Source organism: Cryptomeria japonica, chromosome 4, assembly GCF_030272615.1.
Source record: "Cryptomeria japonica chromosome 4, Sugi_1.0, whole genome shotgun sequence".
Classification (NCBI taxonomy): domain Eukaryota; kingdom Viridiplantae; phylum Streptophyta; class Pinopsida; order Cupressales; family Cupressaceae; genus Cryptomeria; species Cryptomeria japonica.
In genome coordinates this window covers 582,474,279-582,488,160 of record NC_081408.1, presented here as the reverse complement: position 1 = coordinate 582,488,160, position 13,882 = coordinate 582,474,279, and the positions used below count along the sequence as shown (strand labels likewise).

Genomic DNA, 13,882 nt, shown 5'->3' with positions numbered 1-13,882 from the left:
CCTTTTCCTTTGAACTTCTTGTACTTCTCACGCTTATGCTCATTGTCACCATTAGGATAGTTAGTAGCAATATGTCCAATCTTGTTACATGAAAAACACTTCAAAGGTAATTTAGCTCTATACTTATCGGTACCTCTAGATAACCGCTTGGCCAACAATGCTTCAATCTTGATCAGACTGTCTTCATCATCAATTTCTCTGCTAGATCTAGACTCATAACTGTGACTGGCTTCTCTTCTTTTCCTCACATGTGGGTTAGAAACTGAAGTTCTAAATGCAGATTTTGATTTCTGAGCGCTACCATAATAACCATTTAATTGAAATGTAGTAATTTTACCAATGATGGAGTCAATAGTTACCTTTGTTTTATAAATAGACTTTAGCTCTTGAATGGCTACAACTCAGATAGTGTAGACCAGTAGAAGGGTTCTCAATACCTTACTAACTACTATGGCATCCTCCACCTTACTACTAGCACTCTTGATCTCACCAACTATCTCCTTGATCCTCTAACCATATTGTTGAATATTCTCACCTTCAGCCATCTGCATGTCATCAAATTTACCTCTCAAACTCTCTTCTTTGGCAATCTTCACATGCTCATCATCACTATAGATATCCTCAAGTTTCTTCGAAACATCATAAGCAGTCTCCAAACCATGTACATCAACATACTATGAATTAGAAAAAGAACTGATAATGGCCTCCAATGCTTGATTATTCTCTTGTTTCTCTTTCTTTTGATCATCAAATAGAATCCCACTAGGTGTGGTATATTTTGTAACAACATGTTCCCAGTATTGACTTCCTAGACTCTTGATATAGATTTTCATCCTATCACTCCATATTATGTATTTTTCCCTATTAAACTTTGGACCTTCTTTCTTCATCATGTTCTTCTAGATCTTTACCTCAAGTTGTTACACTTAGACACTAGAGGACCTAAAATTCTCTAATACCAATTGATGATATCATGAATCAATAAGGATCTAGACAATTACTGAGAGGGGGGTGACTCAATAGATAGAAAATTGACTTAACTTTCTTCAAACTCAAAAACAATCTCACAAGTCAATCACTAAACAAAATGGTTCAAATACTGACTAATAAACTGCAATAGCACTGACAGTTTACCGGTTGACTGGCATATCAAAATAACAGTATAATAGATCTGAAACTCCCAAACCATTTAACCAAAACATCAAAATACTTTACTAACAATAGTAAAAGAACGTTTCAGATTACTACCGGTCATCTTAACATAACTAAGTGGATTTAACAGTTAAGCAAATTAACCATATCAAACATAACCACAAAAACCATTCACCACTTGACACAATAATTTTTGACATGGAAACCCAAAAGGGGAAAACCACGGTGGGGATGAATACCCACAAGTATTTTTAACTCTTCTGAAGTCTGCCCTGCTAGGAGACAAACATGTTAAAGCTTTACAAAAATGTCATGTTAGGAACAGATCCTGTTAGGGACCACCCGGTTAAGGGATTGACTATAATGCCCTGTTAGAAGCAATACCTTGTTATGAGTAACCTCGATAGAGGGTTTGAAATCCAAGCTAATGGATCACCTGGTTAGAGGATTTAGATAGCACTAAGCTTGTTTAATCTTACCCGGTTAAGGGATTTAACTATTGTAATTGTTAGAGAACAACAGGGGTTTGTTGATCTGGTAAATAGAACTACTCTGCTTGATCAGAACCTTTTCATGCTCCTATCTGCCTTCACACATACTACAAATACTCCTTCTAGTTCGGCAATCAATCACACTCACACTTAACCAAAATCGTCAACACTACAACAAAACAATTCATCAACCTTATAAGCAAAACAATAGGTCAATAACACATCACAAACCTAAGATCTCATAGAGATTACAAAAAAATTGGTTCAAGTATGGCTGTTGGATTACATATAAATCTTTGCACATTGTACAAGACAACTTCAACTGCTCATCGGTTCTTGTAACTCATCATGCGGTTTCTGTTGGCATTGCACACTCTAATGGTAGTTAAAGGTGATTGAAGGTTTTGTCATTAATAGAAACCTTGCAATCTTATGGCACCGGCACCGGCAGATAGTTCACCGATAGCGACAATAATGTTTATCGGCATCCTAGCCAACAGGATTTTGATTATTGTATTTTGTATTTAATTGTAATATCTTTTGTAAGCCGACATGGCATGTTGTAATAAGACTCATATATAAGTATGAGATCTTGTAGATCATTTGGTGAGAGGATATATGATATGATGGATATGTAGAGTGAATATTAAGGTAGATTTTGTAGAAAGGTTTATGGTTATTGTATGAGCTTAAACTGGTACTGAACCTGGCATAGCAGATACTTTTTGTAGCAGTACATTATATTGGATTCTCATAATCCATTTTTGTAAGTCAATGAGACTTCCTTTAGTATTTGAGCAGTGAGCTCTAGGCAGTTGGCCTTCCTGCATGTGCAGGCCCCTCTTATAAGTAATATACATTCATTGGCTAGTGAGTGAATATTGTGCGTCACAAATCCCACTAAGGTTTTTCCCACACCGGTTTTCCTCATTAAACATCTTGTGTTATGGTGTGATTTCTATGTTGTCTTTACTGTTCTTATTTACTGCATTAATTCTTGTTTACCAGTACATTGTTTTGGAATGCAAAATACTTAATAAGGTCAGAAATTGTGTTAACCGATTAGATACTGATTCACCCCCCCCCCCTCCTAGTATCTTTGGGACTATCATCAATCCTTACAGTTTCCACTTCATGCAACATATTCTCTCATTCCCAAGATAAAACCATTGTCTCTATGTGCTAAAATCACCTTGAAACTCATCATGTGAAACATGCATACTTGGCATAATCATCTTCGATCACCATTTGATCATAAATCAATACAACTAATTCACCAAGCTCCATCGGTTAGGGTTTGGCACATCAATGGGTAGGATTACTAGTTGATCTCACTACTTCTAGAGTAATATTGGTTTCCTTCACTTGCTCAACTACCAGTTGCAAAGCAATATCATTACTAGTTACAATTAACATCAATGACAACACAATTTCTCACCAATGCAATATTCAATCAAATGCCAACATACAAGTCAATTTTCCAATCCATAATCCTTTAGTTATGGCTCAACCTGTTCCTTGGAGGGCTGCAATAGGTCCTCTTACATTTGGATCCAAGGTTAAACTTCATGATTTATCAAAGAGCTCTAGGAAGATTATACCCAATTTTAGTGGGGATTGAAAGGTTTATCCTAATGAACGCATGAAGGCCTTCTTTGATGCATCCTCTATCCTTGTAGTGCAACATGAAGATGTTGATATGAGATTGTTTGTATATTTCTTGGTCAGTCTTGCAACAGATTGGTTTTAATCTCTTTCTGATAGTTATATGAATAATTGGGCCATGTTGAGAAACAAGTTTGAAAGTTGGTTTAAAATTGCAGAAGATGATTCAGTTTTGGTTTCTTAGTTAGGGTCTATGAAAAAAGAAGTTCTTGAGATAGTGGGAGATTTTGTGGCAAAATTTAATAAGTTATATAATAGAATCACTGCAAATATGAGCCTCGGTCCTCATTTTTTAAAGGCTATATTCATCAACACCCTACCACCTGATATAAGCTTCACCATTAAAAGAGAAGGTGTGGTTGATCTGGATGCTATCCAAAACTTGGCAGTAGCATTTGAGGATGACCTAATAGTGGCTAGAAAATGGAAGAAAGAATTACAAACTGGTAAATCATCACCGGTAAATTCTATTGACCTGGTTATTCAAAGGCTAGCCAATGACTTAATTACTCTAAAGAGACAAATGTCGAAGGTCTTCCATCAACTTCATATCAGGATATTCCTAGAATAGATTATAACCATCAAGGAGCTCACAATAAGACATTGTTCATAACCACTCGGAATCAAAGGTTGGCGATTGAAGGTCCTTCTTCTTCCAGTATAAATAATCATTATAATTTTCATTGGACCTCAAATCATGATGGAGCTACTTGTCCAGAGATGATAATATATACACAGATGCTCTCAATGAATGAACCTGTCATTGAACCATATACAGATGACCCAATCTCATCTAAAGATGTTGGTGTGAACTTCTTTGAGTATGTATCTGAGATAGAGGACAAGGAAGATGTTTTTGTAAAAGTGGATGATCCCAATTGTGTTGTATTCATGAGAACACAACAAGCAAAAGGAGAACAAGGAAAATCTTCATCAGCTCTAAAATATCTCTTGATGAAATAGAAAAGAATGGATTAGAGTGCTCCCAAGGATACACAAATTGAGGTAACACCTACTCCTTCTATTGTAGTAACCCCCAGTTCTTTTGATATTGTTGAGTCTTGCAAGAATACTAAAATTCAGATCTCCCAAGCTGAGTATCTGTGACTAAATCCTATAGAACTAGATAGGTTAGTCATGTTAAAGAAGGAACTGTAGACTTTTGTCCACTCTTCCCTTTCAAGGAGTTGGTTTTCAATTTTTCATCAGCCGAAGTTTTAATTTTGCATCCTCGTGTCTTCCACATTACAGCACGGCTCGATTTGTTCCAGTTTCTCTTTTCCCTTTGTCAGGAAGTTGCGAGAGACTAACACGTGGTGGGTCACTTTTTCACTCTCTTTTGGAGGGCTAGCATTTTTAAAAGTGTTTTTTGCATTTTGCAACGTGGCAGTTCCTCACAAGGCACCTTGTGCAATTTCATTAATTTCCCAGGTCGCTCCCTCCTATTACCACATTTTGCTTATAAAGATCTCAGGATGGCCTTGGTTTGCGTTTTGAGATGATGGGGTGTTTGTCACCAATAATATGTAGTTCAAAAACAGTCGCGGGTTCCCCAATTTTGATCTAATCATGAGAAGATTCGATGGTGGTTGGGATAAAAGCTAAAGTTGTTATCCAGCTCCTCATCAAGTGGTTTCACAGTTGCTAACGGTGCTGCCAACGGTGCATATGGTTTTTTCTCTCTCTGTTTTCTTCACCAAGCCATTGGTTCATGATTATATAAGTGTTTCTTTTTTCTTTTGTAAGGGTTCAGACTTTTGAAGAGGAAAAATATAGACAGTCGCTTGGTGAACTATGCCTTTAATTTGTGATTGTATTCCTGAAACTGTGATAATCAGATTGTTCCTTCAGCCTATGTGATCACTATTTTTAGTGTGCATGAATATTTTTTTGTGCATCTTGTAATTCTATATAGCTTCAGGAATATATGTTGTAAGACTCTGTAGATTAAACTATATGTTTTGAACTTGTTATCTAGTGGATGAATGGAATCTATTGCTTTATGTTAAATGGGTTGTTGTTTATATTTCAATCTTGATTTTCTGGGCATGTAGATTATTGAATGGGCCTCAGAGCTACACGTTGTGAAGTTTCATTGTGCTTATAGTGTACTAAAACCATTTCAGGGCATCTCTATAGAGTAGCATTGTTTTAATTTTTCCTTCTTCCCTTTTTCTCCCCTTCATGTATGAAGAGTTGGCTTCTAAAATCCCGGAGGTTACTCAATGAACACGTGAAGGTCCCCCATCACTGAGTTTCCCATAAGGCTATTTTCATAGAAGCAATTTTTAGTGATCAACAGTTCTTTTTCTGGCATACCCAATGGGACCATTTTTGCTTTTGTCTAAAGAGGGTGTATGAGCCATAGGCCATTCACGAAGAGCCAAACTGCAACAATTCCAAGTTTATTGTTACCACCCCTAGTTGCGGTCCAAGTAGTATTAGGAGTTGGAGTGCAAATCCTTGTCCAGGCAACCCACGTATTGATGACAGTCCAACCTCCAAGAAATTTTGTCACTTGGAAAATTGGGAGCCCTCTTATCCTACCTGTCCCTGCTACTCAATGGGATGCTATCCCTACCTCCACATTAAAATCATTACCAAAATTCATCGAAAATAGTTCTAGACTCCCGAGGAGCATTTACAAGATGTGGCCAATGTGTGCACGATACACAATGTCACACAGCAAAATGTAGCATTAATATTGTTTGTCGCTTCTTTCAAAGGAAAATCTCAAGATTGGTACAGATCTCTTACGCCAAATTCAATAGGAAGTTGGGACCAGCTTGGGGACCGTTTCTTTGAGCGATTTACAGAAAAGGGAGATAGATCTTCTCTTATGCAGCAAATAATAACAATAAGAAGGGCTCTACAAGAGGCTATAACTGACTTCAATACCATATTCTAGAAGACATGGTAGAGAATACCTATATCTTTTCGTTCCCCCGGCAGACATGGATTTTGTATTCTATCTAAAAGCTTTCAATTTTGATATATCTTTCATGATCCAGTCTTTGGGAGGTAGTCCTCTTCCAGACACTTATGAGCTAGCCATCTGGGTGGAGAACAACTTAATTGATGCAGGGAAGCTCCCACCAAGACTGCCAATGCCAGTATTTCCCGACTTGTCAAGCCAAATGCCTAAGTCATCACCTCTGAGCACATCCACACCCCAACCTATGTATGGTTATCCCAATGCTCAGTAGCCAAGCACTTCCACTCCTTCCATAGTTGTAGAGGTCAACAACATGAAAAAAATTCTTAGAACCTTTTCGAATGAAATTATCAACAGTAAGAGGCAACAAGATCTCGCCTGACCCCCCTTTCAAAATTACCAAAGTATGAGACCTCCTTACCAGCAAAACCAATATCAAGGAGGTGTGAAAGCTAATCAAAATAAGCCAAACAACTAGCTTGTGTCTGTGCCTATCCCTCTACAAACTTTACCTCCCAATAATAGCAAAGAATTGATTGCAGGCCAAAATAAATTTGCGGACAAAACCAATTCACGGTGCTTCCCTTGCAATGACACTCATATGCCTTGGAATTGCCCAAGAGCAAACTTGCAGTAGAATGTGGTCGAGCAAAGGAGTCAAGGAATGAGCCCTAATGCTGGAGTCTATGATTCTTCAGGTATGGAAAATTATTCACTTACCACTCAAATGCAGAGCATGTCGATGGAACATGAGGCTGAAATTGCCCCAAATCACGCCCTCTTTTTGTGGATGGAGGAGGAGGAGATTATTCTCACAAATGATGTTTCCACATCATCTGCCATGATGTTGCAAGTACAATCTCATTATAACCTCCACTCCAAGCATCAGTTTACCAAGGAACCTGTGATACAACAGCCCAAAGAAAATATAGAAAAGCTGACAGAAAATCCCATCGTGGTTTCCAATTCTCAAAAGGCAAAAGGTTTTATACCTTACAAGGCCAAAGCCCCAAAGGCTCCCGTTCCTACAATTCTTGAAATAGTGGAGAAATTGAATAAAGCCTACACAAATGTATCCCTATGGGATATCCTCACCATTTATGAACAGAAAGATCATTTGTGAAAGGTACTCGGTGAAACAGAAAATCTCCCTACCAAGTTAGTGGCAAATGAATCGCACACAAAGAGCAACGGACCTGTTTCAAGAGATCAATCATGAACCCCGGTGGTACTCACAAATGAGGGCCTTAAAGTTGATACTAATATGAGGGAAGGTAAGTTGAAACCTAATCCTTTCTTCTTGACTCTTATAGTTGGGGATAAATTGCTCCATAACTCTATGATTGATTCTGGCGCTAGTACTACTGTCATGCCTAAGCAAATAGCAAAAGTCTTGAATTTGAAATATGAGCCTGTAAGTAGGGGGTCATGCAATTAGATGGGAACACGGTCCAGACTATGGGAATTATTAAGAACCTTTCTCTCACCTTATTCGCTTTCCCTAGCATCATGATGACCCAAGAAGTGTTAGCCATTGACATTCCCCCTATTTTGGCCTTTGTCTGTTATGGGATTTCACTATGAAGGTCGGACGATATCTCTCTTTAGATTGGTCTCACCTTATCCTTAGGACTAAGCATGGGGCTAAGTTGAAGATATTATTTGAACCTCTAACACATAGCTGATGAGGCTATGATTAACTTTGAAGCTACCCACACATCCATTTTTGAAGTGAAATGAGGTGCGTAGAACTATTAGAAGATGAAGAGATAACTCGAGACCTATCCGCAAACTAGGAGGTTTTCCTAAATGAATTCATAGATGCAGATCCTTACAAGAATTGCAATGCTACTGGAATTGGGATGTGTGTGATTTTTGATAAAGACCAACCAATTCCTAAGGTGTCAAAGGACCTACAGGATAGAGAAAAAGAACAAGAAAGCCTGACTTCTAAACTCTGGACCCTCCACTTTGATGGAGCCAAATGCAAGATCGGATCTAGAGCAGTCATTTATCTCACTTCATCTTCCAAAGAGAAGACCTTGAGGTCTTTTCATCTTCAATTTTCTTGTTCTAACAACAAGGTAGAGTATGAAGGCTTGGTGCATGGTTTAAGCCTTGCAAAGTGCCTCAGAGTCAAGCAGTTGAAAGTTTTCAAAGATTCAGAGTTAGTCATCCATCAAGTCCCAAGAATATCAGTTGTGAAGAATGTTTGTATGTGTTCGTACCACCATCGAGTTTGGGACCTAATTGAGAGATTTGAAGCTTTTAATATTCAACGAATTTCATGGAAGAAAAATGAAGTTGTTGACTGCATGGCTACATTAAGAGCCCATTTTGATCCCGCATCATAATTACTAGAAAATAAGCATTCAGTCTAGGTAATTGCCAAATCTGCTATACCCAACAATGACACCCATTGGAAGGTTTTTGAAAGCAATCAACATATAGCTATGTTTATCCAGCAATCCAAGGAGTTTGCAAACCAAATACAGCCTAAGGTGTCTGAAGCATATGGCAACCAAGTAATCCAATTGAAGACAAACAAACTTCCTAAATGCATGATTAAATTAGAGAATATTTTTTATTAAAATGATTATAGAAATGATAAAAGGAAGTTCACTGTAGAAAAATAAGATTACACCGAACTTCAAGTTGGGGATGGTTGAAAGCTTGAGATAGGCAAGGATGTTCCCCAATGTGATAGAGATGGGATAATCTATTTCTATGATGAATACATGGGGGTAATCTCCTAGTCATATGATGAGATCCGTGAGTACAATCTAGAGATGATCCAACATACCATTGAGCTTTCTGAAGGAGCAAAGCCTGTCCGGCAGAAGCGACATTCGGTCAATCCCAAGATAGAGTCCTTGATGTCTCAAGAGTTGTCAAAGTTAATCGACTCTCAAATTATCTATCCCATTAAACATAGCACTTGGGTTTCTAACTTAGTACCAGTCCGAAAAAACAATGGAGACATCTGCCTTTGTGTGGATTTTTGGGATCCGAATAGAGCATCTTTCAAGGACCATTATCGTTTACCTTTGATGGAGTAGATTCTACATACAGTAGTTGGGTCTAAAATGTTCTCTATGTTTGATGGTTTCTCTGGATATAACCAAGTCCTTGTCAAACCAGAGGACCAGCATAAAACCACATTCACCACCAAATGGGGAACGTTCACTTATCAGAAGATGCATTTTGGGTTGTCCAATGTTGGTGCTACTTTTCAGAGGGCCATGGATATAGCCTTTTGGGAGCTAATCAACAAGATAATTCTCATTTATCTGGATGAAAATACAGTTTTTCAAAGCACAAAGAAGACCACTTCGACCATTTGGAGCTAGTTTTCCAAAAATGTCTGGAGTTCACCATCTCTCTAAATCCTATGAAATGCATCTTCGAGGTACGTCAAAGGAATTTGTTAGGTTATGTAGTATCCAAAAAAGGAGTGTCAATAGACCCAGAGCATGTGGAAGCTATCAAAGAGATTTCCTTGCCGGTAAATAAGAAGGGTGTCCAATCTTTTCTGGGAAAGATCAACTTCGTCAACAGATTCATCTTTGACTTTTTTGAAATGGTAAGATCGATCACCCTCATTCTTAAAAAGGATCTGTATTTCAAATGGACATTGGAGGCCAAGGAAGCTTTTGAAAAAATTAAAGAAGCCATCTCATTTCCCCCATCATAGCTAATCCAAATATGTCCAAGGATTTCCTCATGTATGTTTATGCTAGTAGCTACAGTATTGTTGTTGTATTAACACAGAATGACACTGAGCATCCAATTGCTTTCCATTCAAAAATACAAAAAGCATATGAAGTCAAATATAATTTTGTTTAAAAAAAAGCATTTGCAATTTTAAAAGGCTTAAAGAAGTTTAGGCATTTTATTGTTTGTAATAAGACAATTTTCTACGTAGCTCATCCTGTGGTCCGTGAATGCATCATGGAAGGATAAATCATGAAAAAAAGAGCTAACTAGATTACCAAGATCCTTGAGTATGACATTGATGTCAGGCCTACCAAGGTAATCTGAGGCAAAGGTCTAGCAAATACTTAGCTCAGGAACCTGAGGACCTAGGAGAAGCTCAAGACGAGGTGGTGTTGATAAATACAAAACCTGAGGAAAGGAGTTGGATCACTGACCAGAAGCTTTTCATACAAACCAGTAGTTTTCCTCCAAATCTCCCTCTAGAAAAGTAAAGATTCTACAAGCTACAAAATAGAGGTTACTAGTTGTTGGAAGGTGTCCTATTCAAGTGGAAATTTGACGGAGTTCTACTTTATTGCATTTACAGGCAGCAAGCTGAAAATATTCTGCACGAGTTCCATAACGGTCTCATGGGAGGTCATTTCTCAGCACAAACAGCAGTAATGAAAATCACCCATGTAGGCTATTATTGGCCTTCATTGTTTAAGGATGCTCACATCCTTGTCCGGAGATGCAAGGAATGTCAGTTCTACATTGAAAAGCATAGGAATGAAGATACGCCACTTAGACCTATAATGGTTCATGAGCCTTTTGCCAAGTAGGTATTAGACTTCATAGGTATGATCAATCTGTTGTCTTTTGTTGGCCAAAAATGAATCCTCATAGCTACAGACTACTTCACACAATGGACAGAAGTAATTTCATTGAAGAATGCAACTAAGACTAAGATTTTGAGCTTCTTAGAGGAGCTAGTTACAAGGTTTGGTCTGCCAAGGACCATAATATCAGATAATGCCAGAGCTTTCACATGGTCCAGGGTTACCCAGTTTTCCCTAAGCCATGGAATCTACCCAAAGACTTCCTCAAACTACTACCTGCAAGGGAATGGTTCGGCCGAATCCACAAATAAAAATTTGATTCGTCTTATTAAAAGGATTGGGGTGGAATATAAAAGGGAGTGGCACTGCCATTTGAAAAGTGCACTCTGAGTGGATAGAGTGACTCCCAAGCATGTATTGAAGAACTCCACGTATAGGCTCATATATGGAAAAGAAATGCATTTTTCAATTTCATTAGAGATTCCATCCTTATAGCTCCTAAAGTCCTTAGAGCTGGCAGAAAATGAGCCTATGGAAGTGAGATTGGTGGAGCTCTTAGAACTGCAAGAAGAAAGAGAGGCATCTTTTGAGTCCCTCCAGAACTACCAGCAAATCGTAAAGAAATGATTTGACAAAAAGATATCAAATCTTGGTTTTAAACAGGGGGATCTCGCCCTGAAATATAATGAACACGGGGCCAAACCAGGCCACCATGCCAAGTTTGATAGCTTGTGGGAAGGTTTGTTTCACATTTTTGAGTGCAAAGGTTTCAACGCTTTCATGTTGGAGGACTCACAAGGTGAGCTATTGGAGATCTCATTCAATGGGATCCATCTCAAATCTTTTTATTAGGCTCTTCCTTGTTTTTGCATGTTAATATTGTAAATAGTGTTTTTTTTTAGAGACCCATTTTTGTTCTAGTTCTTTAAGCTTTAGTTTTGAGTTGTTTTAGACCCTTAAAAGAAAAAGAAAGAGATGACAAACATTCTGAGTCAAAGAAGCCATGTAAGCTGAAAATAAAATGTCTTTTATATTATATATATGGTTTCTTTACATATCTGCATTCAAAAGGCTCTTAGGCCATTGTATCATCTGAGCAAGATAAAAAATAGAAGGAAAGTTGTTGCAGAGGAAGGGCTTGATTATTCTTCATTGTCATCTTCATCCTCTTCAAGCTCCTCCTCATCAACATCGTCATCTTTGTCATCATCATCTTCCTCTTCTTTGAACTCCTCCTCAAAATCTGAGTCCGAGTTTGAGAATTACAAAATGACTTAAAGGATGGGAGGATCCTCCGGGGTCAAGATTCTCGAGAAAATATAGTCCCAAAAGTCTGAATACTACGTTACCCCTTCTACTTTGACCAAGATGTGGATCTTCAGCAAGAAATCAGTCGCTCGCCACACTCGGTAGTGGTGTGTCATTATCAACATGGTTTTAAAATAAGAGACAAAGGGCAGCCATGGAACTACCTCACCATGATCTATATAACGCCTCAGGTTTGAGGTAGTAGCGATGCCCCGAATGGGGTCTGCAAAGGCAACCACCTCCTCCAACCCACCCAGATATTTCTCAAGAAAAATCAGGTCAGTAAGTTGTACGGCAAGGTGTTTGGACAGGCCAATATCCAGCAGGGAGGTGACAAAACGGGAGGTGATATCTGTGTTTACACAGTATCGATCCTCAGAGCCTACAAAATCATCTCCTAAGACCCATTTGATGGCATCTATGACTATAGGGTTGCTATGGGTCCTCATTAGTTACAGACAATGTTCTGAGATATTTCATAAGAAGGCAAGTTGACTGCCTGTGCTCACTAGTTTAATAGGAGTATTTGTTACTTCTATCCTATGCATCGGCTTACTCCTATTTTAAACCACTAAGGCCTGATTTGCAATATGATCACAATGGCTTTCTCAAGTGGTATTTATAGAAATATTACACCTAAATCAATATCAATGGCTCAGTCATTAACAAAAGTTGGCATTAATGGTATTTATTTTCACATAGATTAGCCTTTAATCATCCTTCCTACATTGTCTTTTTGGAGGATGTGCAAACCACGAGTTGTCGCCACGCGTCTATCCATAATATTTCCTTTAGCGGAAGATCTTTAGTAATCTCTTGTGTATATATGTTCAGCAGGTCTTCATAAATATGCATAGGTTGTGGAGACCTTCTACCAAGGATGTTGTACCGTCAAGTACAAAAGCTTTCAAATGAAGGTGGTAAAGGACATGATCGCCTCACTATCCAGTGAGCTGGCAGTAGTGCACATAGCACACAAATTAATTTTGTATGTATGTGTAAGTTGGCCACTTCACCAAGTTAACTCTTGGTTAACGTACCATTCAGTTTGATTTTCAAGGAACCCTTCCTCGTGAATAGGTTTTATCAAGGATAAAACACGCATGCAACAGTAAGATAAAACAAGAACAAAGTTTTTCAGCCTAAGTGTTAAATTTTAAGAAAGCAAAATAGAGTGGCATCATCCGTAGGAACTTCTGGTACCTCTTTCAATAGCCAATATGTGGATTTTTGGGGGATGTGTCTTTTGTTGCACATGTCATGCCTCCAAAGCCTGAGCGTCCATACACTAAGGTGATGATAAAAGGCCCTATCAAAGACACTGTCATGGTTATAAATAGATTTGAAGATGTTTTTGATCCAGACCTCCATGTTCAGCTGAAGATCCTCCGAGAGGCCGCCTATCAGAGATGGAAGAAGAGTGGTTCCAATAGGTCTACCTTTTAGCTTTGGCACTCTAGTCTCCCGCAATATATGGTGCCTCATTGCCCTAATGTCATCTATGCATGTGCTAATAATTTTACCCCAAACCTGTCAATAATTGAAGGAGAATAACTAAGAGTAGTGATTAGTGTAGAAACCGTCAGGGATATGTTGTGTATCCCTCAAGTTGATAGAAATATGGCGGTTTTCAACAAAAGGGGCCCTAGAGGGTTATTGGAAGAACAGAGACATTGTTGTCAGTTTCTATAACGACATAATGCAAAGGGGCCTGGAGTTCGTCGAGATCCCACGATTCCCATTTCCTTACAGTGATCTCAAACCACGGGATGTGAAGGACATTGCATCCATGTTGG

At 38.4% G+C, this 13,882-nt stretch overlaps 1 protein-coding gene across 1 annotated transcript; it reads right to left on the bottom strand.

The window, feature by feature from the left end:
• Nucleotides 1-11,920: 11,920 nt before the first annotated feature.
• Nucleotides 11,921-12,535, bottom strand: LOC131076224 (acidic leucine-rich nuclear phosphoprotein 32-related protein 1-like). Its single transcript, XM_058013298.1, has 2 exons — nt 12,256-12,535; nt 11,921-12,021 (listed from the first exon to the last, which is right to left on the bottom strand). Exons 1-2 carry the CDS (start codon nt 12,533-12,535, stop codon nt 11,921-11,923), a joined length of 381 nt encoding a protein of 126 aa, XP_057869281.1.
• Between the last annotated feature and the right edge of the window lie 1,347 nt (nt 12,536-13,882).

Bases quoted from the DNA above. Each gene is read 5' to 3' on its own strand.
- LOC131076224 (XM_058013298.1), bottom strand. From the start codon at position 12,535: ATGAGGACCCATAGCAACCCTATAGTCATAGATGCCATCAAATGGGTC. The intron at 12,022-12,255 runs GTGAGGTAGTTC...ACTCGGACTCAG, and splicing joins GAGGCGTTATATAGATCATG to ATTTTGAGGAGGAGTTCAAA.